Source organism: Mustela erminea, chromosome 17 (assembly GCF_009829155.1).
Source record: "Mustela erminea isolate mMusErm1 chromosome 17, mMusErm1.Pri, whole genome shotgun sequence".
In the NCBI taxonomy this organism is placed as follows: domain Eukaryota; kingdom Metazoa; phylum Chordata; class Mammalia; order Carnivora; family Mustelidae; genus Mustela; species Mustela erminea.
The window spans coordinates 47,289,119-47,315,655 of record NC_045630.1 but is presented as its reverse complement, the minus strand read 5'-3'; the positions used below and the strand labels follow the sequence as shown (position 1 = coordinate 47,315,655).

Sequence of the window (26,537 nt, the reverse complement as noted above, 5' to 3'; positions counted from 1 at the left end):
AGGGAAGGAGAAACAGAATAAAGTAAAAAGAGAGCGAGGCATACCATAAGACTCTTAACTACAGGGAGCAAACTGAGGGTTGCTGGAGGGCAGATGGCTGGGGGTATGGGGTAATTGGATGATGGGCATTAAGGAGGGCACATGATGGAATGAGCACTGGGTATTACATGCAACTGATAAATCACTAAATTCTACCTCAGAAACTAATAATACACCACATGTTAACCAAATTGAATTTAAGTTAAATTTTTTAAAAAGGGTGTGTATCTGGGGCGCCTGGGTGGCTCAGTTGATTAAGCGACTGCCTTCGGCTCAGGTCATGATCCTGGAGTCCTGGGATCGAGTCCCACATCAGACTCCCTGCTCTGCTTCTCCTGCTGATCTCTCTTCTCTCATGCTCTCTCTCTCTCTCAAGTAAATAAATAAAATCATTTAAAAAAAAATTTTTAAAAAGTGTGTGTATCTGCATTTGTGTGCATGCACCTAACAGTGCCTCACATGCCCACACACATGGTCATAACCCCATGCACATGTACATGTTTCTTCATGTAAACTGTTCTGACTGAAATATTGGGAAATAGTAAATCCTATTTAATATTGGATTATTGGAAATATCAAAGCCAGTAACTTACACTGGCTTTCTAAATCCCACCATGACATCAGATATCCTACTTCCTTCCCAGTAATAGAATAACAGAATAAGGTCAATAGTATTGCAAATCATATTCCTTTCCTCCTCCTTTTTTAGGGTTTAATTTTCAAAAGCAATTTAAAAAAGCACAACATCTATTTTGCTTTCCTCTTTATTTGTGCTTCCTCCTAACTAGTAGTTTAATTAAAAATAAAAAAGGTATTCTCAGTAGGAAAAGCTTCATCATCAAGTTAGGAACAGTTCTAAGTAAGTTCTACCAGTTGCAAAGAATTTTGCATAAAAAAACTGAAACTGTGAAAGCATTACTTTAGTGCCATATGGCTACAGTATAGCCTTTAAAGTGAGACAAATAAGGGGAGATGAGGCCAGTGAAGTTGGCAAGGACAGATTATAAATCACTTTATATACAACACCAAGGAGTTTATATTATCCTGTAGACACCGATGAAAAACTTCAGGCAAGAGAATGATGTGACCAAATCGAGTAGTGTTGAGCTCATTAATAAAAGTCTGCTGATACCCTGAATGGTTAGTTCTGCTCCAAGCAGCAACTATATTTACACTAGACTCTTAGTCTCCAGAATGACAAATCACCTTAAGACACTACCCACGCAAATCATCCAAGTGAAGTTACAGCTGTGAGCAGAGACCATAATGGATGTAAAAGAGCTACAAAATCCAGCCCTCGAGCATTTTCTATGTTGTGAGCTCTTGACTCCCTGCAATTTACTCTTTTTGTGCTTGAACTTTTGTCATCTGATGCAGTTCATAAAAGTGAACCACCTAGTCGGTAAAATATCAGCTTCACACAACATACTCCCATTATATATTTAAAGATATGTACGTATTTAGAGTTGATAAGAATAAAATATGCATATATCTGAAAAAGGTTTGATTTAGCAACATGTTTCTATATTCCTTTTTTTAATCAAGAAATTCGCAAGACGAACTGTGTAGTGGTCAAAACAGGCCACTTTGGCATGTGCACTACTTCATGCTGAAGACAATGGAGACCCTGCAGGCTCAAGAGAAACTTTTGCCCCTCCTGTAACCACACAGAAAAATCCAAGGTGAGGGTCTTTCCCAGAATAAGGGTTTATTAGAGGTAAGTTTTATCTGACTAACCTATCTCTATGGAGAGAGAGATATTTGTTTACCAAACATCTGCTCTTTTTCATCATCCTATGAAATGCATCCCTTCCCTTTGAAGTTCCAGGTGCCCACCCCTTCTCCTTAGTTCAGAATGACATATATACCTCATTTGCCTGAGTGTCTTTGGAGTTTCCCTCTCTATGTGGATTACCCATACCTACAAAATTGAATTTGATTTTCTCCTGCTAATCTAGCTCATGTCAATTTATTAGTTCAGTTAGAAGCACCTAGAAGGGGACAGGACATTCTAGCCACACCCTCCCCTGCCCCAACAACACTTAAATATTTCCCTGTTCCTGTCAAATAGGAAATGGCATCAAATAAATATCAGCTAATTTAAGCTGATTTACACTCATTTACCATATTCCCACAAGCATGTATTGCTAGTAGCTACTACATAACAAAACCAACCCCTAATATTCGGTCTCTAGTCAACAGTTTCTGAAAATAAAATAAAGCATAAAATAAAGCTTTATGTTATTCTATCTGAAATGGTTCAATTTAATCTGCTACTGAAATAAAAGAGAACATTCAGCTTGTCATGTTACCTCACATTGTAAGGAGTAGGTATGACTCTCATAGCAAGAGTGACTCTTATTTTTTATAATAATTTACTCAAGTCCAGCTTTTAAAATGTAATATGAATATAGTATGTCATGTTCATTAACAGAAAAACTTTGCAATAATGATAGCACTTTTACTTTTAAAATATTTAATCACTGCTTAAAATCAATTAAAAATTTCTTCTTTTTAAGAGATGGCTAAGTGAACATGTGTCTATTTCATGGAGTATAATATTCAGATAATTCTGTAATATACAAATATAACCATATGTAACTAAACGCACTCTTGAGAAGTATCTAATCAATTCTTTTGGTTATTCGACTAACATTTCCACTGATGTAGCATTTAATTGCTCATAAGCTAACGTCAAATAGACTAGTATCTATGTAGAATGGCCTCCTAGGTAAATAATCATCTTTCTTTTCCACTGGAAATTACAACTGTTTTCCTGATCAATAATATTTGTCCAAAGAGCAGTTTCAGAAGGTCAATGGCACATTCTAAACTAAAGAAATTTACTGGAGAACATGATTTGTGTTGACATTTACCTAATACATTTTGCTCCTATGGCTTCAAGTAAAAATCTCTTAAGAACTTTACCATGTCAGATTATTTATACTCAAAGAAATTAAGCTGGGAATTAAAATTGTGATTAAGGTATTACCATTCAAGATCTCTGATCCTATATTTTTGCATCAGAAAAAAAAAGATTAAGTAAAAGATAGCATTTTTAAAATCACCATATGCAATAAATTTAGGCTATTTTCCTCTATATTTTTACTCATCACGAGACACATTCAGCTCAAAATTTCATTTAATAGTATCTCAATAGCACTTTTCTTTATTCTTAACAATTATGAATGTGAAACACTAAGACAGTAAGCAGAAGATCAATGCTATTTTTGCATTTAAAGATTTTTTTTATAAGAAATAATGTACAGTATGCTTCTATGCTGATACATAATGTCTACAATTCTGCCTAGAGAATGAGATTCTTGAGTTCAGGAGAGGGAAGAGAAGATTAATTACATTGAGAAATATGTGTGCTTTCTTCTTTCTCATAATGAAAGCTAAGTACAGTTACATTTCTCCTTCCACCTCAGCTGCCTTAAAGCTTAATATGAGACTCATAATTCATTCTTATTATGTTGATGCATTGTTTCTTCTATTCCTATCATAATGACCCAATCCCATATCTGTTTTTAAAAATGCCTCGTCTTTTCTTAAGCTTTGTACAATATTTTTCTTTATTTGCCAAATTAATAAATTAAGGCTCAGAGAGACTATCATTTAATTAAAGTCACACAGCAAGAAGAAGACAAGAAAACCAAGATATGTTTTTACCTAAAGTATCTCTCAGAGAGTTGCATATATACATATGTCCCTGTGAGAAAGCCTAAGAAGAACAATTTCTTCACTTAACTACAAATTCTTCCTCTAAATTATAACAGGCTCCATAGGTCAGGGGTTAGAGCACTGGTCTCGTAAATTATAACAACAAAAAAATACTTTCTACTTAAATATAATTTTATACCGTAAAATACTTTAATTTTATATAAATTTATAAAGTTATTTTTATAACTACAAAGATAGTTTGATTCAGCACTGGACCCTGTTTTGTTTTGTTTTGTTTTAATTTTATTTTATTTTTTCAGTGTTCCAAGATTCATTGTTTATGTACCACACCTAGTGCTCCATACAATACGTGCCCTCCTTAGCCTGCTGGGCCCTGTTTTAATTTATAATTGTAAAATAGAAAGATTTACTAAAAGGTAAACCAACCAAAAAATCTTGGGGAGAAGAGTTAAAGCATTCGGGAGATATTTGGCTGGAAGGAAAGACAACTGGGTACTTCAACTGTCAATATAGAAGATAATTATAAAGCAGGGAATTGAAAGTGGTTTTTCACCTTGCAGTAGACACACTAGAGGGAATAAACTCATATGAAATTCAAATGAGATATTTAGAACATCCTAAAATCAATTTGTTAGCAAATCAGAGACTTAAAAAAAAAAAAAGCAAAAAACTTAGAGAAAACTTAGAGAAAAAATATATTTCTCTATTGAGTTATAAACATAACTCAATGGGCTAATAGAATAGGAGCTAAAAAAAAAGAGTATTAAATAGTCAAATGAACCTGGATTATTAGGGATACTCAGAAATATTCTGTATGACATTTGCAGGGCTTTGGTGAAAGCTAATATGACCCCCGCCCCGGGGTAGGAGATACATCAGCTTAAGCAATAAATCTAGAGACAGGAGACGATGCTAAAAAAAGTCTCTCAACACTCTGAATCAAAATACTGGGGCGCCTGTGTGGCTCAGTCCTTAAGCGTCTGCCTTCTGCTCAGGTCATGATCCCAGGGTCCCGGGATCAAGCCCCACATCCGGCTCCCTGCTTGGCAGGAAGCCTGCTTCTCCCTCTCCCTCTGCTGCTTCCCTACTTGTGTTCCTTCTCTAGCTGTGTTTCTCTCTGTCAAATAAATAAAATCTTTAAAAATATAAATTTGAAAAAAAAAAAACAAAATACTTTAAAGTACATTGGCAAAGACTATGGGTAAGATAGAGTGTAAAGCATTATATGATGAAATTAATTTACAGTTTACTGATAGGAAATTGTGAGAAGAGCAACGATAAGAGATCCCAATAAAAGAATTCTAAAAGTCAGTTGAAATGCAAATCTGTCTAAGCAATTACAAGAGTTAGGTAACAGAATAGGAATTAATAAGAAGGGAAAGGCAGGCTGAAAAAATGAGGAATTTTAAAAGAGAAAAAAATACAGTTGGTGGCTTTTAAAAGGATGTCTGAATTCTGCACAGATCTGACTGCTTGATGGTAAGAAAATGCGTTTATTATAATGAGAATGTACTATAAAAGCTCTGACGTTGACTGTGGTTTAAAATAGACGACCATCTGGGTTGTATGGTATAGGATAGGCTATGTTTGGAGAAGTGAAAATAAAAAGAAGTCTTGGATCTATTTTAGTGATAGGATTCTTTATTAAAATCTTCTGCTACAATTACATTCTTATCAAGTTCTCTTGGCATTTTCACTAGATTTTACTTTTGACGTTAAACTGCCACCTTTTTTTGGACACAGGTGAATGAAGAGTCTGTCTCTATACATTGTGCCATTTGTACTTATACAATGCTTCTTACTACTCTGTTATGGCTTTATCTTGCTTTGTTTTTAACCAAAATTCCACTTGGTTTATTCCCTAGATGCTCTTTTCTAATGAACTTCCTTTCACGATTACCCATATGCTGATTTTACCCACTCTACCAAGCTCCAGGCTCCTATAGACACATGGCTGTTCAACACCTCACGAAGGCTTCTAAAAAGCAACTCAACTGTCATGGACTATTTCGTTTCCTCTTGAGGTTTCCTTCTGGATTTCTTCACCCTCTTACATGGCACGAACACTCATCAGTTTCCCAAAATGCAAATCTCAAAATCGCCCTTCAATTTTTTTCTCCCACACCTGACTTCCAGTTTTGTCATTACTTTGTCACTTCTATTTTTTTTTTTTTAATTTACTGCAGTAGGAACACTTAACATGAGATCGATCACTCTGCAGAAACAGATAAGTACACAGTAAGTGATATGAAGGTAGAGTCATGGAACTAGTTAATACGAAAGGCGTAATATGGACCCAGGATTATCTCATTCCAATTTAAAATTTTTATCATTCATACCAAAGAGCAAGCACGTCTTACAACTTACCAAAGAAAACAACTCTGTAGTCACTCTGGTGTGACAAGAGCTGTCATTAAGATGGAAATTGAAGAAGTCCATACTAATTGACAGAAAATAGGATAACTGTGTGAAGAACAACCCAAGTGAAATGCACATGGTAAATGAAAAAGTTCCAATACAGCCTGAACCAGAATGGAGAACATTTAATTGATTGTAAAACTATCACTTTTTTGTCATGGTTTCTCACATCTTTCCTAAGAAGGAGCCAGCAAGTAACATGACTCACTATACAGCTTGGCTTGACCCAGAGGAGAATGCACTCACTGAGTACTTGAGAGTCCTCGGTCAATTCTTGGCCTTAAAGTGCACCATTCACAGCGATGACCATGGACCTGGGCTCTTAGCACAGATAAGAACTCAAGTAAGACATGATCCTGGGCACTTGGAAGGCTTATGCAATTTATGACAAAGCTCCCCACGCAGGTGTGATAGGAGCTAAACAGATGTAGTGAGACTTATCACCTTATCTCATCACCAACCTGCAACTGGGTCAAACCTATCTTATTGCAATGTCATATATATTTTTGTTAATATTGCTTCATAAGAAAAACAATATTAAAAACCAGGAAAATAGGATAGGTACTGAAAATTTTACTAGATAAGCATAAATTTCAAATATTAAAAGAATGTAAATGAATTAAATACAGTTGGCTTAAAAGTTTCAATGTGAGCCTTCGGATTTTTTTTTCTTTTAGAAAAAGTTTATTTTTTACATGTTTCGTGAAGAATGCTGGATTTGACAGTCTACTGGGAGATCTGTTTCTTTACAAAACATTCTTCAGTGTTATATTTGACACAGATCCATACAAAATTATTTCAGTGTTACACAATTCTAAAACAAAATCTGAACATTTTACCCTCTTAAAACTGAAAAACTGTAATTGATTTGCTTAAATAGACCCTATATATGATAACAAAAGCATCTTAATTACCAATCACTTGTAATTAATGCTCTTTAAATTTTGCCTCTTTTAAAATGTTAACTATACATTTGGTTATATAGTAGTCCCCTCTTATCTGCGGTTTTGCTTTCTGGGGTATCAGGTTTCTGCAGTAGGGGCAGATGATCCTCCTTCTGTCATTGCATCAGGTCAATAGTAACCTAAAGCTATGTCAAGAGCCTATGTCACTCCTATCACTTCATCTCACCACATAGGCATGTTGTACAGTACAACAAGATATTTTGAGATAGACCACATTCATGTAACTTTTATTCTTATATTTTGATTATATTAGTATATTATACTAATATAATATATAATTATTACATATATAATTATATTACATATATATATTACATAATATTAGTATATTATTATGATTATTCTTTCCATTATTAGTTGTTAATTTTTATTGTGCCTAATTTATAAATTGAACTCGATCATATATATGTATATATATATTTTTTTTTTCAGTACATTACACAGTTTTAGGCTTCCAATGGGGATCTTGGTATGTATCCCCTGTGGATTAGGGGGAACTGTACAAAGCTTTCAAGCTTTGGCAAGGTTTATAAGGACAACATTAATTTGAATGAAAGGAAATATTGAGACTATAAACTTTCTCACCACCTGGTAAATATCAATTTGTACAGCAAAATGTTTTCAGAGAAAAAAAGTCACATGGCAGAAATAAATAACCTTAAGTATCCATGGACTCCCTATGAATCCTATTGCTATACACAGTTACTTAAAAAACATAATAAGCAATGGCATTCTGTGCTAAAAGAATCCAACACTTTGATTTCATGCTTGTAGTGCAGACATTAGGATTCAAATAAGAACTTGCACTTTTCGTATTTACTTGATGAATACCAATTCATTTTCATTTCCTATAGAGTATCTCTTTAAACTTAATATTCCCATGGAATTTAAGATATCTGAGATGTTGGGAGTTTTACATTTTCTAGGGAGAAATTCTGTGTTTAAAGTAAAAATAAACCTAGTTTTCTATTGTTGCAAGTAAGTTCTCACACTCCTGGGCATTGTCTTTGAATCTGGTAAAAAAAGGTTACTGAATCATGCCATAAACCATTAATGAAGTCAACATACCCTGCAATTTGGTAATTCATGAAAAGTGACCAGACCTCACCCTAATGCACAAACATGCATTTTCATTATTTCAAAATAAATGGATGATGAACACTTCTCAGAAGAGGCTCAGGATTTAAATTAGTTGGGAGAACCAAAAGTGAGACTGAACCAAACAAAAACAAAAACAAAAACAAAAACAAAAAAAGTAAAACAAAACAAAACAAAAACAAAAACAAAAAATAATGAACGAAGTAGAAGAAAAAACAAAAATCCTGAAAGATGATAGGAAGAGAAAAGCCTGAGAGTATGTGTATTGCAATGCCCTCTAGCACTTAATCAATTTGTTTCTGAGATCTAGGAGATGATAGTTTCAGTAATTTTATTAAATTGTTCTGTTCTTACAAGTTCTAACATTAAAGGAAGAAAAATTCTCAAGGCATAAATTCAGATGTTATAGGGACAAAATTAGCAGCCAAATTTTGATTTATCTGGAAGTTATTTATGCAGTATGTGTATGAAATTTATAAAAATTATTTTAAAGAGTATTTCTCTTCAATTAAATTTGTAGAAGTTTTGCTACCCAGTTATATCTCCTTGGCAGAAACAACAATCCTAGAATGTCTTCATAGATCACACTGAGAGTGTATAACCTCACACCAAAGTTAACTGTGAAAAGATGGTATTTAAAGAAACATTCTCAAAATACATGGCTTGAGTATACTTAATGTACAATATACTTAAGTATCTCCAGTTGATAAGATATTGTTTGGGAATTCTGACCTCCAAATGTTACTGTGAATCAACTACAAACATTTGTGAAGCATCCTACATATCCGACCAGGAGATGTGGGGCATAAAATGGTGAGGAAGGAAAACTGACTCTCTGTTCTTATATATCATGAAAATCTACCAAGAAACCCCGATATTTAAGGAAACATTGTATATTTATAATTTTTTTCCAACATTGAGAAGCATAAAGCTTGGGCATCTCCCATAACTCAGATAGCCTTCAAAAAAACTTAAGGGCAGACCGTCAATTTAAAAATTGAGACTCAGGGTGCCTGGGTGGCTCAGTGGGTTAAAGCCTCTACCTTCTGCTCAGGTCATGATCTCAGGGTCCTGGGATTGAACCCTGCATCAGGCTCTCTGCTCAGCAGGGAGACTGCTTCCCTTCCTCTCTCTCTGCCTGCCTCTCTGCCTACTTGTGATCTCTGTCAAATAAATAAATAAAATCTTAGAAAAAAAAATTGAGACTCAAAAAGAAGTTGGGGTCAATTGGATGGGGAGGTGAACCATGAGAGACTATGGACTCTGAAAAACAATCTGAGGGGTTTGAAGTGGCGGGGAGTTGGGAGGTTGGGGTACCAGGTGGTGGGTATTATAGAGGGCACGGATTGCATGAGGCACTGGGTGTGGTGAAAAAATAATGAATACTGTTTTTCTGAAAATAAATAAATTGAAAAAAAAAAAAGAAGTTGGGACTCAAAGAGTAAGTAGAAGATGAAGTCAGAGTATTTGGATTTTTAAAAAGCTTAATATAAGAATCACTTTATTAAGGGAAGGAATTATCCAAGTCATATTTGACATTTTGTATTAAATTTTGTAGTCTCTTTTTACATTCATTAATTTTTTTTTAAAGATTTATTTATTTATTTATTTGACAGAGAGAAATCACAAGTAGATGGAGAGGCAGGCAGAGAGAGAGAGAGAGGGAAGCAGGCTCCCTGCTGACATGACCTAAGCCGAAGGCAGCGGCTTAACCCACTGAGCCACCCAGGCACCCCACATTCCTTAATTTTTATGACTGTTTTTGTTTGTTTTCAAAAAGTCTACATATCCATTCTGAATATTTAAACCATAGCATAAGGTAGGTGGAAGAGAGATGAAAACATGATACATAATTCTATATCCATATATAATCACTTGAATATATTCCCAACTCTATAGATATACAGAAAGTGAGATGGATGAACAGGTAAATGGAACTAATTTAAACAGATAATAATAATGTATATGTCATAATTTTATCTAAATGTATTGTATATACATTTCCTAAAATTAGAAACTTGCTGAATTTGAAGCAACTAATTATTCAAGCAAAAGAGACAGCAATGACAAAGTATTCTATCCTTAATCAAAAATGTCTAAAAAGTAAGAGTTTGTCATCCTAACGTCTAACTAAACTATAAGTCTACTTCAAACAGTAATTCAAAAATTCACAATAGAAATGAGAAAATTAACATAATTTTTTTTTTTTAGTTTATTATTTTTGTTAATGACTTCTGGAACATCATACAAATAATATTGCAGTAGGGAAGCATGTGGGCTCTGGCACCAACTTGCCCATGCCCAGACCTGAGCTCTGCTTTTTATTAGTTGTAGACCTACGCAAATGTAAGGTTTATCTCTTTGTTGGAACTCTCTGTGCTCCTGTTTCTCTCTCTCTCTCTCTCTCTTTTTTTAAATTTTATTTATTTATTTGACAGAGAGAGAGATCACAAGTAGACAGAGAGGCAGGCAGAGGGGGAAGGGGAAGCAGGTTCCCCGCTGAGTAGAGAGCCCGATGCAGGGCTCGATCCCAGGACCCCGAGATCATGACCTGAGCCGAAGGCAGAGGCCTAACCCACTGAGCCATTCAGGCACCCCTGCGCCTCTGTTTCTGATCTGTACCATAAGAATTGCTGTGGCAAAACCACTTTGGCTTTCTCTCATCCCTTCACCCCACTTTCTAAATGAAAACATCCTTTGGCTAGGTATCTATGTCACGGAAATTAAAAATGGTGTCTCTGCCTCTTCCTGGATAAGCCCTCAACTGCACTTCTGATACAACTCAGTATGAAAATGGGGTTCCCCAGAGAAAGATCTAAGGTGCTGCTATTGCATATACCATGGATTCTCATAAGCTATATATTTTTCCTTTCGCTTTATCCTTTTCTTTTCTTATTCCTGCAGTACATACTTAATAATAGGTAGATAGCATACTTTCTAAGTTCTTGTATGTCTGAAAATAACTATACATTACCCTCATAACTCAATGATGGTTTAAATTCTAGTTGTCTAACATCTGCCTGCCCACTTATGGAAAATTTAGTTGGGACAAAGAGTTTTCTATATGTTCTAGTGTAATACAAACCTGGGGATTCTTTGTTTCCAGATTCTCAGACAAACACACTTTCTGTCATTCATTGGTAATAAACCAAAATAAATGTGACCAAACAAATCTAGTGACCAAATACCACGATGGCGACAACACCATTAGATGATGGTTTAATACTTTCTCTAAAATTCAGTTCTTATTTTTTCACTGTCCACTTCCTGTTTGCCTTAAGAGTTAAATCAGTAAATAGAGTTCAAGAACTTCAGCACCGAGCATCAAAATAAGCGTTAATCAAAGATGTACAAGAAGATTCCAAATACTTTTTGAATTAAGCGTGTTAATAATTTTAACTAGGTCATGTTTTTAAACAATAAATGGATTTCTTTTTTCCTGAAATGAGACTGAGAAGGTAAACTAAATTTCTTACATTGGACTAAAACACAAAATACCCATGAACACAATTCAGATCTTGATGTTACAGCTCTATGAAATAATGTGAAAATATCTAAACATACATATTCAAATAAAAAATTACAGTTTGAAACAAAGTAGGTGCAAAATAAGCCTACTAGTGTAAAATTAGAAACACCAAATGCATTACAAATTAGAGTACTTATTATTGGTTAGAATATGTTGATAATTAAGCTAAAGTCATGCGCTTGATTCCCGATGTACGAGTTTCCTCTGCTTTGTTACAGAGACACAGGCTGAATCACAATTCCCAGCTGTCTTGGAAGTGTGCATTATTGATCAAGAGGGGTACACAGCGGATGTGGGGAAAGATTAGTCCAAATTCCATTACAATGACAGGAAAAACAATTCTGAGCACATCCCCTACAGAGAGTGGGTCAGCAGCTTAATTTTATTTCAGTTTGGCATGTATCTCTTGTAGACAGATGCTTAATGATAGTTCTTTGTAATGTTAATCATGATGAAGAGAAGATACATTTTAAAACTATAGAGCAGCTTTCCAAAACAGGTAATTTTAACACTGTGAAATTCATGAACACATCCAGTTCATCAAATATTAGCTCCTGAATCTTTGGGGGCTTAAATTGTTTGCATTAAAAATTCTGATTTGGAAAAGCACTTACAGTCTTGCTCTATGACATAATGTAACTGTAATTAAGGCTAATCTCATCACAATGTAAAAAAAAAAAATATATATATATATATATATATATATATATATATATATATACACACACACACACAGAGAGAGAGAGAGCGAGTATATGTGTGTGTGAATTTGTATAGTATAAAATAGTAAAGGTACCCAGAGAAAGGGAGATGCTACCATAACTTTTAACTTAGTGGAGCTAGAGGAAACAAATATTAGGAATAAGTAGAAAGGACAGAAAACCTGAATACATTATAATGAAGGAAAATGTTTCCTCATATGTCCCATTAAATATATTTTTAGGCATCTCAGTTCAGCTTTATATTATTATTAATAAATTAGTATTCCTAGATCTTTTAGATCAAATTAGTTTTTGTGCAGTCACATAATTTAATCATCTTATATACGGAAGATACAGAATATATGGAATATTGAAGTGGAAAAAAAATGAAATTTTTGGAGTGTTCATACCAAATGCCACATCCTTTGATGGACATTGTATAAGCATATCTAATTTAGTCTTCATTAAAGAAAAGTATGGCAAAAGTCTTATAGGATAATTAATATTATCCTCATTTAATAATGTGGCAAATAAAGCTGGATAATTTCAGTAAGTTGCCCATGGGCTCCAAACTGGCATAGCCCTGAGTTTTAAACAAATGATATAACTTACGGGCTTTTATGACTTATCAGTGCAAGAGATTGCTTATTGTTCCACAGTATCTGGTTTCGCTCTTCCATGATAGTACAACATTCGGCTGGGTAAATTCTTTCCCAGCTAGACCAGATTTCTGTAGACTCCCTATCAGCTATGTGTGGATATATGAGCAAATACTGGGCTATATTATGCATGTAATTTCTGGGTTGTGCTTTATCTTCTTCCTTCCTACAGGCTGGAGTCAGGATGTAATGGCAAGAGTAGACTAGCCATCTTGAGCCACGTTACAGAAACCATGTTTTGGGAATGGCAGAAAACAAATTCTAAGGAAATTTAGTATCCATTAATATGAAGCTGATGTGACCTTCTTGGACAGACTACTTACACATTTCCATTTGGTTAAATTGCTGAACCTTTGTGTATATTTATATTTTACAGTGTCTGTGTGGAATAACTCTTTGTTAAAACAGCCTGTGAATTATAACTAATATAACATCGTTTATATTTTTCTTATCAATAACTACAGTTTTGATGGTGAATTCGAAAAAAGATTTTTTCTACCCTCATATGATAGTCATGACTTATGGAGACATTTCTCTTGGAACGCTAGAGAAGAATACACAAAGACATCAAACTTCAGCTTCTCCGTTTTAGGTATTATAATTTAAAAACATGTTTATGTAAATGTATTAACAAAAAATGTATTGATGTACACGTGAATAAAAGCAATAACACTGCACATTTATAATGTACGTTATGAAAACCAGTAACACGCAAGAACAACAACAAAAGCAACTCCAACAGCAGATAAAATAAAAAGTAAAACACAAATAATTTAAATGATAAATAAACTGTATAATGGCCACTTCATATACATCACAAAAACCCATTATCTAGTACTGCTGCATCCCTAGGCATCTAGCACTGCTGCATCCCTAGGCATGAGAAAGTAGCAAAATTTGTCTATTTGCTTCTTTAGAAAATAAAAACTACACAAGAAACCGACAAAGAGGCAAAAAGTAAGAGCAGAGAGTCCACCACTATGATGAGGATGTCTTCAAAACAAAAGTGCTGAGCAAAGTGTTTTCAGATAAAAATAATTTGTCCTTATTTCAGCATTAATATTTCTTTTTTTAAGAAAGGGATTTTATTTATTTATTTGAGAGAGAGAGAGCTTGAGCAGGGAGAGGAGCAAAGGGAGAAGCAGACTCCCTGTGGAGCCAGGAGCCCAGAGAGGGACCCCATCCCAGGACCCAAGGATCATGTTCTGAGTCAAAGACAGACACCCAACTGAGGCAGCCACCCAGGCGCCCCTCAGCATTAATATTTCAATTACCTCTTCATTAAAATTAACATACTCTAATAATATTTCAATTAATATTTCAATTACCTCTTTACTAAATTTAACATACTCTAATAATATTTTAAAAATCATTCAGTTCACTTTTTGTAATTTTCCAGCATTTGAAATATTAGCATGTGCACAGGTATTCAAAAAATTTTAATTTGGAGTATTTTTCCATAAATAAAATGAAAAAAACCTCCTAAACTATTAATATAATGTTATTATCTTAAAATTAAGAATTTTTAGTGACTTTAGAAGGGAAATCATTCCTTTTAATATTTCATATTTATGCAGCTAGGTGTTTACTAGGTGAACAATAAAAACAATTTGTGAGCAGTAAAAAAGATTAAAATGATAAGATGGCTTTGTGTCAATTTTAGAGAGATATTTTATACTTAAGGACATTTAATGTCTTAAACTGTATTTATTTTTCAAGATGCAAAGTATGAAATAAAACCTATTTTAAATCCAGTTAATAAAGAATTAACTACAAAGTACTGATACAAAGTAGTTGCTATACCTAATATCTCTACCTTGTTTATATATATCTATAGCTCTATTTATATCTAATTCAATTGTACTAGTATATGAGGGCATTCTTCTTATTTTGTACTTCCTAATTAACTTTTTCTCTTTCTCGATAGGTCAAATCCAGGACAGAGCACAATTACATATAATATCTAGGACTCCTGCAAAACAGATATATTATTCTACCTCATTTTTTTGTTTCACATTTTTTCTCCTCTTAAGGATCTATATGAATCCATATGTGTAACACAACATTTCCCACTGGATTACTTTATAATCATCAAAGTGAGACTTCCCAGAAGAAAAAATAGCTGTTTTCTATAATAAGGCAAAGTACCAGGTCCTGCATTGCTTTGTCAGGAGATCTGCCCTTGCTTTCTGCCTGACTGCACACTAAAACATCATGGAGGGAAGGCACAGGGAGAGACAGTGACGGGCAATGACAGTTTTCTCAACAGTGTTTCTGCTTTGAAGATTGTAGAAAGATAAGGGCATCTCCATGTCAGCAGTTTGAAAGAAAATTTTTTGTTTGACAACTGTGGCATGCAGTACAAATTCTTGTAATTTGATTGTTTACAACATTTGGGAAAATGTCAAAGTTGCAGTAAATATCAATACCAAATGATAGATGCACCTTCTTGTTTTTTTTGTAAGACTGAAGGAGAGATTTTACTTTTATTTCTATAGGTGACTCTTTATATTTATAGTGAATATTTCTCTATTTATTTTAGCCATCTGAGTTAAAATGATGTATATTTAAAAACTATAATTAAATGAGACAATAAAAATGGTATGTACAGTCTTACCAGGTGAAGATAAGGCATAGTAATGTAGATATTAAAATCAAAACTTGATTAAACATTGCAGACTGTGTACGCTGAATGGCTCTGTGCAGGTCATTCTAAAATAAAACCAAAGAAGCCTATTTTAATTTTGAAAATACTACATATCCATGAGTTTCACTACATTTGTTATTGTATATTATACCTCATCATATTATATATATCTTGTGCACATTCAATGGATATACTTTAAATGGATATAGCTTCATATTTCCATTTTTGCCTAGGTCTAAATATACTTTACCTTAGCATTCATATTACAAAGATAATACTATGGGGGACCACCAAAGCCCCAAATTTCAGTTTACTCTCCCCTTATCAAGATCTGCAGAGATATTGTACTGACTCCTAAAAAGCCTATCATAGTGAGCAATGTCTCTAATGAAAAATTCTAATTTTAATAGTAATAGTTAAGTCAAGCTCCAATCACATCTCATTCTCTGAATCAGGAAAAACGACATGAAATATGCCAGGCAATCTATCATGAAAAAGAAAATGCAAAACAGTCAATGAATAAAATTTTTAAATTTAAATTCATTAATATAAATGAATTAAAAATATACTTTTTATGTTTCCAATTGAAAAACATTAAAAAATAATAATACTCAGTGTTGTTTAAAATATAAAACATGAGCACTCAGAAATGATTGATATTGCCCATGTAATTTGTTATAAAATTTCTTGAAGGTGATTCGGTAACACAGGTCTCAGCCATGCTCTTTTTATTTCATGCATTCATTAATTAATTTAATCAGTATTTACTCAATAACCTAATTTCTAAAAACTGACCACATGAAAAGCATCAAAGATAAAAATTAATATTTATGTTCACCTTATTACAAAATTATAATACTTATATGAAATCATAAATGTTCATTACTACTAAAATAACTAAAACATGCAATACAAAATGGTTAAATAAAATGATCAAAACTATATAACAGATTTATATGCAGCTATGAAAAATGATTTGAAGACATATGAAATTCAGTACTACAAAAACAAAAAATAAAATTCAAAATTCAAATTATAAAACTGAACATACACTGTAATTTCATATATGATATGTGTGTATTTTTTATAGGAAATATTAGAAGGATATAAATTATTATTATAGTCTTGGTAGATTCAGAGGTTTTTTCCATACTTTGTAGGTTTCTGCTCATATCAAATATTTTATAATGAACTTTTAACTGTCTTAAAGTCAGTGTTGCATGCAATGAATCACTTCACCAATATAAAATCTCAATAAGCCACTATTTTATCTTCCTCTACCGCATACTTCATCAGAACTGTTAAGAAAACAAAAAACTGAGTTGATTAGAAGTTAACCTCTCATCCCTTACTTTCTTTTTAACAGACGTGATAATGATCAGAAAAATAAATAAAAATATCTCCAATCAGTGAAAAGAGAAGGAAAATACAGAAACACAATGGAAAATGAATCCTAAATTAATATTGCAAAATACTACTTTCACTCTCGGTGACTGACTAATGACTCCCTTGGTTAGGCAAATTTTTTCCACTGACTAAGAACACAAATTAGTATAAAGAGGTTTATTTTTTCCCCCGTATATTTTTTTCTTTAGCAGTTTAGGCAATCTTTAGTTAGTGAAATAGTATTTTTGGGGGATAGTGAAGACAGCCCAACATTTCTTCAAACCATTCCACAGGTCATACTCCCCTATCATTTGGACATGTATCTGCATGAGATTACAATAGTTATTTAACATAAATGTTTAGAAACATTCATTTGATTGTGAATACTCAAATACAACACAAATATTCCTTTGGCTAAAATTTTTGTGTTCCATTTCTGTTCAAAACATTTAAAAGGAAAAAAAGTTTGCTTCCAAACGAATTTAATTTCAATGTAGTAAAACTAAGTATTGAGTCCTTACTATTTTTATGCCAGATACAATAATTTATACACACACCCCCACACACACACACACCTATGTGCTTATACATATATGTAGTTTAATTTAATTCTTATAGCAAAGTCTGTAAGGTAACTACTTTTGTTCTCTTCTTAAGACAAATAACCAAATTTATTGGTAGCTCTAGACTGGTGATATTTAGAAAATCGGAACTGTTTTTGTTCACCAGGTCACAGGGACTTACAAAGGTGGTGACTTGGCAATATGGGCCAAGTTAAGATAGCCCCAAGTTAAGTTTTTACTCTGAATTAGAATACAAGCAGACTGAAGGTCTTCAGTATTAATATAACATACCTCTTTATTTGATAGTATTTTACCAAAACTCTTTCATTTTTACAAATATTTAAATGAAATTATTTACTGGGATGCTAAATTTATTTTTTAAATTATTAATTTAAAATAAATTTATTTCTTTTAAAAATGAACAATTTAGAAATTTAATTATACCTATATAAATCACGACAGTATGAGTTTATATTTCATAGGAGAAAGAAAAATGGAGAAGTACAAGACTGAGACCTCAAATCATCTTCTCTTTCTGTTTAATATAAGCAGTGAAAGTATGTAAGAAATAATGGAAGGGTGAAAATATTGTTGTATTTACACTTCATTTTCATACTTACAATCATATTTTCCAAGGCATGTTTGGCAAGCCAACAGTTTAGAAAGACAGGGACAAATAAATTCCTTAAGGAAGGCCAGAAGATCTAAAAAACAAACCAAAACTAAACTTTTATCTCAAAGCAAAAATCATCCAGCAGATTAAAATGTAGAACAACAAAAAAAAAAGTTAATAAAGACTAAAATTTTTAATGCATGTGATAAATTCTTTAAACTCATTAATGAAATGCAAGGAGAAGATCCAATCTTTTCCTTCATTGGCCTAAGTATTACTTAGGGAAAAATTCTTTGGGAAATTATTGTAGAAGCAGAAAGGAAAAAAATTGAGCTCTGCTGAATGTCAGCTATACTATGGTAATTCTATCATTAATCTTTCATTTTGACAGTTTATAATAGACATCACCTCTTTCTTCCCTACAACTGGAGGGGGAAAGTAGGAATAAGGAGAGAGAGAAGGCTTTCCCTTTTGATAACATTACCACTTACTCTCTTCAGATTTAAACATTTTAAGTAACATTGGGAACCATATTCAATTGGACTATATTTACTTAGCCTGTCATTTAATCTAGCTCCAGTTGTTCCTCTAGGTGAATCACTCAAATTAAAATAATTGTCAGAAATAAGCCACTTAGAATAACTATAGTTATTCTAAGTATTTGCTTATTAAATAGTATTTGCTTATTTTCATAATTTTCCAAATAAAGTTCAAAGGAAGTGTAAGAAAGCATATCCCCAACAGACATTATCATAACTCTATGAAATACAGATTAAGACCTAATTTTGCAATGGTAAAGTGCTTGTTACATATTTATGGGGCTGCAATTGAGCAGGATCATCGTAGAATTGGTATTCCACAGAACTTTGATAAAGAAGCAAATTGCTAATTATCTGGCTGTTGGCAACTTTCTTATTAATGGGAGAATTGGACTTAGTAAATATTGTGTTTAAGCTAGAAAAAAATATATGCTCAGTATGAGAAACTTTTATCAATACTTCGTTTCTATTTTTTTTTATTTGGGTATAGGTGATGTACAATGTTATATGAGTTTCAGATGTACAACTTAGTGATTTCACAAGTTTATACATCCTGCCATGTTCACCACAAGGGTAGCTACCATCTGTGCTATGATATCAATATCACTGATTATATTCCTTAAGCTATGCCTTTTATTGCCATGGCATTCATTTCATACCTGGGCCTGTATCCCCACTCCCTTGCACCAAATTGGGTGCAATTTGCCCAACCCCCCACTCCCTTCCCTCTGGCAACCATCAGTTCTCTGTATTTACATGTCTGATTTTGTTTTTTGTCAGTTTATAACTTTTTTAAAAAAATTCTGCAATATAGACAAGAAATGGAGTGATTAATTTCTAGTCTATCTAGATAATATTAACACCTATTCACATGGCACATCCAGAGCATATATGTCTGAAAAAGCATTTTATTTTGTTATTGCACTAAAGCTCATTTGTATTTGTTTTCATTTAATTTCATAATCCAGTTAGCCAACTGATTTTACTATTTATTTTTAATACCATGATCCTAACCAAAGCCTAAAATCATTTATTGGAGCTAATGTATTATTTATTAGTATTTAGATTTAAAGACTTAAGTCTAATGACAAAATTATTTATTTTAAAAATGCTTTTAGGACTTACTGAGATAATGAAGGGAACCGCATTAATTATTTCCAAGATGAAAGGTATTCGTAAAATCTGTTCCCAGATGTTTCCCTTCCAAGAAAGAATAAATAAAAATGAAAGTCAATTATATTGAATCCCATTAAAGGGGGAAAAAGACAGCACTCAGAATTTCTCCAGCAAGGATGCTTACATTAACAGAATATCAAATCATTACATAAAAATGTAGCAATGACTTTTAAAGAGTATTTTTCTCAATATAATTGTACTTTCTCAATTTTTTCGTAAGTTTAAGAAGTAGAACAAACATTTATAGTACGTCTGGAATATTGCACACAACACATTCTGATCATATAATATTTCATGGAAGAAAACTTACTAATAAAAATACCCATATTAAAGAAGCTACAGAATCAGTAAAATGATTCAGTCTTAATTTTTTTACTACATGAGTTATATTCACAAACTATAAAGTATGTTAAATAGCTTGTAAATATATATACTTGTTAACGTTCCTCGGTATTAACATTGTTTCTATGTTAAAACTTAAAGGAAGGGCTTTTTCAATCATTTAGATTCTAGTCTTCCAACCCACATAGTACTACAGTATTCATTAAAACTGGTGACGTCCCCATGCTATTTCTTTTGATGGCTGCATAGTATTCCATTGTGTATATATACCACATCTTCTTGATCCATTCATCTGTTGATGGACATCTAGGGAGTTGGGGGAAATTGGAAGGGGAGGTGAACCATGAGAGACTATGGACTCTGAAAAACAATCTGAGGGTTTTGAAGGGACGGGTGGTGGGAGGTTGGGGTACCAGGTGGTGGGTATTATAGAGGGCACGGATTGCATGGAGCACGGGGTGTGGTGCAAAAATAATGAATACTGTTATGCTGGAAATAAAAATAAATAAATAAATAAATAAATAAATTAAAAAAAAATAATAAAATAAAATAAAATAAAATAAAACTGGTGATGTAATTTGTGGGTCCTAATGCAAAATGAAAATTCAGGGCTTCTTATTAACAAATTATGAACAATTTCCAGAAGTTGAGAGGAGAATATTAAAATAAGCACAGGCCCTGGAGGGGAGGTGGGTAGGAGGGATGGGGTGGCTGGGTGATGGACATTGAAGAGGGTACGTGCTATGGTGAGTTCTATGAATTGTGTAAGGCTGATGAATCACAGACCTGTACTTCTGAAATACATGTTAATAAAAAAAAAAAAAAATAAGCACAGGCCTTTCTAAATGTATAGCCCTGGGCAAATGTATACTACACAGTCATGAAGTTGTCTCTGATATAAACAGGTTAATCACTGACACTTTCTTAAATGGTGTCCAATGGTGGGGGGGAGAAGAAAAAGAAAAAAAGAAAAAACTCAGAACTCCCTACAGCAGTTTATTCTTCTTTGAAGAGATCGCCATATTAGAAAAGCAATTTGAAATCTGGGTCCCTGTATTTTCCAGTCATCTTATAATACTGGCTTCAAAGTTAGGAACTTTTTTAGATTTTCCTTGAGGTCCCAAAGGCTTCAAATATTACAGTAATAGAAGATACTACCACATCACAAAGCAAGGTTCCAGACTGGCTAATAACCATGAACTCAAATATTAGGTAATACGTTTTGCTGAATGTCATTCTTCACCATCTCCAGGCTATCCAGAAAGTGGTAAGGGGAGCAGGTGGAAGAAATGGAAGCAACGAGAAACCCTCTGTACTGACTGTACTGACATATTAGTGATGTTTTGGTGCTTCCTCAAGAGAACCACTCTGGGAGCTCGGCTCACACATAGAGACTGTATTTGGCTCATGCCCAAGACATCTAAACATGAAGAGACAACAGTGCCAGGAGAAAAGAGGGCTGAAACGAGAGCAAGCCGCAATGACGCCAATTCTAAGACAAAGGTACTTGTTTTCTGGGAACCAAACGACACTCTCAAGAATAAAATCTACGGCCACTTTAAAGGAGTTTACACTCGGCATGGCGGTGCACCTGAAGGCAAAACAAGACTTCAAGGGGCGCCTGGGTGGCTCAGTGGGTTAAAGCCTCTGCCTTTGGCTCAGGTCATGATCCCAGGGACCTGGGATGAGCCCCACATCGGGCTCTCTGCTCTGCGGGGAGCCTGCTTCCTCCTCTCTCTCTCTCTCCCTGCCTGCCTCTCTGCCTACTTGTGATCTCTGTCTGTCAAATAAATAAATAAAATCTTAAAAAAAAAAAAAAAAAACAAGACTTCAATAACTGGTGGACCTCAGAGGTCCATGGCTTAGGTCACAGTCTTAGTGGCCAGCAAGAGGCACTGAAGCATCCAAGGAGCACCAGTAAAAGGTCTGCAGAAGACCACAGCAGCCCTACTTGTGTCTGTCATGCAGAGCAACCCAACACAAAACTCTCTACTTGCGCCAGTCCGGCACCTTCATTCCAGACGCTGACTTGACCTCACTCCTTGTGCCTCCTCAGCCCCAGAGGGACCAGGATCAGCAACATTAAATAAGAAAGGAAGTGGGAATGACTGATAACCTCACAAGAATTCCCCGCCCCACACAGGTCTGAGCCAAGGTTAAGCTGAAGTCTTGAAGTGAATGAAAATTTTAAATGTTTATATATATTGAGCATAATTTCTAAAATACTAAACTGAAATTTGCCTTGTGATTGGAGACTACAAATATTCTGGGACCTTGACAACATATCATCTGATCAGCATGGATCAGGAGAATGTGTGGATTTGGAAAAGTGTCTGAGGACTAAAGACCTTTCCTACTTGTGCTAAGTCAAGTTGGTTCAATAAAGCAGTTATGACTGACTTTGGGTGTGCATGTTAAATTACCATTTCATTCACCAGTTTTTTGTTGTTGTTGTTTTGTTTTGTTTTGTTTTTTTACTGAATGCTTAACATTTGGCTTATTCCATTCCTGGTGTGCTTTTACTGGTGACTGTACCTCTTTCTTTGGTGTCAATGACTGTTGCTAGGGAAAAGACTGATGTGACCAGCAAGAGAAGGAAGGCTGTGGAAACAGTTACCACTGGAGATATGTCAGGATATCTCTATTAATACACAGCAAGATTAATATTAGTTTTCTTAGCTATGAGATACTGTTTGGATAACTTTAGTTCATAGTAAACAAAAATGTTATATATCTCTGGTGACTCTCTTCATTTCCTTTTGTAATACATCAATTTTATTTCATGGATTTTTTTCTCAAACAATTAAGAGTCTCATAAGTGTTATCTGACTTAATCTGGTTAATTTCTGATTTATCTTCTATATTAAAGCCAAAAGATTCTTTCTAAAATGCCACTACCAACTTAATAATATCCAAACTATTCCTTGGATTATATGAAGGTTCATAATCTGGACTCTGGTTACTGGTCTTGTTTGTATCTATTATACCTCTATTTCCATCTTGAATCCAGCCACAGATTCATCCATACTGAATTTTATACAGTTCTCTGAGTAAGTTAGACTATTTCATACTTTTATAACTCTGCTCACACTTCTCCTACTGCTTGGAATGCCCCACTCCCTATGCCTTTACCACTAATCTCCTGGATAAGTGTTAATAACATGTTACAGAACTGCTTGTTTCATTGCCTGTTAGGGCTTGAGAAGTATGTTAATGCACCGACTGAATGGTTCCGTCGGTTAGCATCTGCCTTTGGCTCAGGTCATGATCCCAGGGTTCTGGGATCCAGCCCCATGCCAGACTCCCTGCTCAGCCAAGAGACTGTTTTCTCTCTTTGCTGCTCCCCCTGCTTCTGTTCTCTTGCTCTCTCTGTCAAATAAATAAATAAAATCTTAAAAAAAGAGAGAGAGAGAAGAAAAATAATTTCTTAGGTAGCTTTATCTGTTCTAAGTGTGTAGAACTACGTTTCTCTTATGGAATTCAATAAAGTATAAATAATCGTTAATCCAACCATTTTATAACATTTGGTATGGACCTAAATTTCCTTAATCGATAAAAATGCAGGAAAATAGATACTTTTCTAAAATGTATCAGGCTTTATTTTTATCATGAATAAAAATGGAAGTTGTAACAATTATCTCTGTACCTCTAAAACGCACTCAAAAAACTATAAGATGTATGGTAATATTGTTGTTAGACCAAGATGTACCCAGGAACTTTTTTAAAACACTTTCTTCTTCAATATTAAAAATACCTGTATGGGCGCCTGTGTGGCTCAGTCAGTTAAGTGACTGCCTTCATCTCAGGTCATGTTCCCGGAGTCTCCGATCAAGTCTTGCTTTGGGCTCCCAGCTCCACAGGGAGTCTGCCTCTCCCTCTGACTTTCTACCCTCTCAAGGTCTCTCTTATTGCTCTCTCGCTCTCTCTCTCTCAAATAAATAAATAAAATCTTTAAAAAAAAAAACCTGTATGTAAAGACAAAACTAAAAAGGCTGATAACTTATCTTCTTTTAGTGAATTTAAAATAGTGTAGTAACCCCAAGATAGTCTTATTTTGTATCTCTAAATATAAACTGAAAAATAATTAGATTCACCATCTCCATGGCACCAGAAGCAGAATCACCAGTATTGGTGCATCTGGGTGGCTCAATCCATTAAGCAACCAACTCTTGATTTCCGCTGGATTGGGTCATGACCCTAATGTCATGGTGCTCCGTGGGGAGTCTGTTTGTGCCTCTCCTTTCCCCTCTGCCCCTAGTCCCATTCTCACTCACACCCTTGCACTCTCTCTCTCTTTAAAAATAAATAAAATCTTAGGGGGGAAAAAAAGAAGAAGAAGAAGAAGAATCACCAGTATCTATGGGTGTCTAGGAGTCCTAGTCAAATCCTTTGTTCTTTGCCAGAATGGAGCCCATCATGTGTTAAAATTTCAAAACTGTTGCTTTTTATAAAGTGATTATAGAAAAAAGAACTGTAGATTTAACAGAAGCCTTCTAGGTATGTTGGATTTTTGTTTGCAGAATTTTGGAAATTATGCTGGGGTTTGTTTTCATTTCCTTTTGATTTAATGAATGTGTGTGTATAAATAGAGTTCTATTTTGAAAGCAGTTGATAAAGACATAGAGGATATTTATGGTAACAGAAGAATAAGAACTTTACTGCTGGGCGATCCCGTGGTTGTTCTGCCAAGTAGCTATAAACATGAATGGAATGATGATTTAAGTACAGACCTGCACTTCTGTAGGATGGAGGATTCAATAAGTTGATGTCAGGGATTTTTAAATCATTATCTGCTAACCTCTACCTGCACTTGACAGAGTTTTTGCTCATTTAAAATGATTTTTATTCATTGTTTTTTTCGAAACCTGCAGTCTCCACGATTGTTTAAACTGTTCTGTTAAGGATTAAGTCATCATGCTTATTGTAGAATGCTTAATTTCAAGAATTATAAAGTGCTTACAGATTACTGTATTAAATTTGCTTTTAAATATTATATATATGTATATAATATATACAATATGAACATTATCTGTATATACATGTAAACAAATATAAAAATAAATATTGATTTGCTATTAACGTTGGTAGTTTACAACCTAACGTATCCAAGAACAATATTAGAATGTATATAGTTGCTAATGCACTATCCATTTCTGCGTACCTCTCTATAATTTTTCTCAAAATCTAATTTGAAGAAAAAATCTAATTTCAGAGGAGGATCTCATTGAGTTTCTGCTATCCAAATTTGCCTTAATTATAAGCCATAAATAGCTACCAAATACTTAATTTATTCATTCTTACTTTGTGTAAAAGTTGCTTCATCCATCTTTTTTTTTTTTTTTTTTAGTCCTTTCTACCTAGTTTCTCTAAAGGATGCAGATACTTTCCATCATTGGGCAATCCTCTCTGCCTCATTTGACCACTTCTATGGTAGTGACCCTATCCCAGTCAATCAACATTCTTCATTTAGCACTTCTACTCCTAATTGTATGCCATTGAAATTGGTTTCTTACAAGTGAATAACAAATGATTTCCAAAGTCTTTCTACCTTTCTTTTTATGTCTCTGTGTTCCCTGATTACTCTGTCCTTCTTCCAACAACCATAGTGAAGCACCTCCATCAAAGGAACCTTAGGTTCTCCGTTGGTTATTGTCCCATACTTAAGACACTTAAATGCTTCCTTCACCATCTCTGTGAAAATAACCTCCCCATCTTAAATCTCTCTTCCCTGCATGTTCCAGATTCTCATTTTTAGTTGTCCACATGTCATGTCTACCTATCTATCCATAAGCTCCTCAAATTCACTATTTCCAAAACAAACTGTTTCTATTATTATATCTATCTTGACTCCAATCTGATTTTTCCTTGGTGTAATTTTTCTAAGTTTTATTGCCATGTTCCCAATCATTTGAATTTAGAAAATGTTAAAGTGATATTTGATCGTGCCTTTTCCTCAACTTTCTCTGCCAATTAGTTGATGATTTCTTTAGTTTCTACCTTTATATTTCATCTTGCATCAACTCTGTCTATTCTATTGACCCAGCCAAAAACTCATTCCCAGTTTTCCTTCCTATAATTGTGTCTTAATTTAGCACATGGCTCTCTCTGTGATGTCTCTCTGACCTGTGCTGCACAGATGTTCTGAACTAATACTCTTAAAACTTAATTACAATTATAG

The 26,537-nt window shown here is 34.0% G+C and overlaps 1 protein-coding gene across 3 annotated transcripts in view; it reads right to left on the bottom strand.

Annotated features, from left to right (window-relative positions):
- Positions 1 to 26,537, bottom strand: part of KCNT2 (potassium sodium-activated channel subfamily T member 2) — a 250,958-nt gene that overhangs the window by 201,455 nt on the left and 22,966 nt on the right. For all 3 annotated transcript variants that reach the window (XM_032318559.1, XM_032318558.1, XM_032318557.1), the window contains exons 5-7: positions 19,967 to 20,041; positions 18,310 to 18,393; positions 15,711 to 15,805 (exon numbers count right to left, since the gene is read on the bottom strand). In XM_032318559.1, the coding sequence (XP_032174450.1) occupies positions 15,711 to 15,805; positions 18,310 to 18,393; positions 19,967 to 20,041 (254 nt within the window). The remainder of the gene's footprint in view (positions 1 to 15,710; positions 15,806 to 18,309; positions 18,394 to 19,966; positions 20,042 to 26,537) is intronic.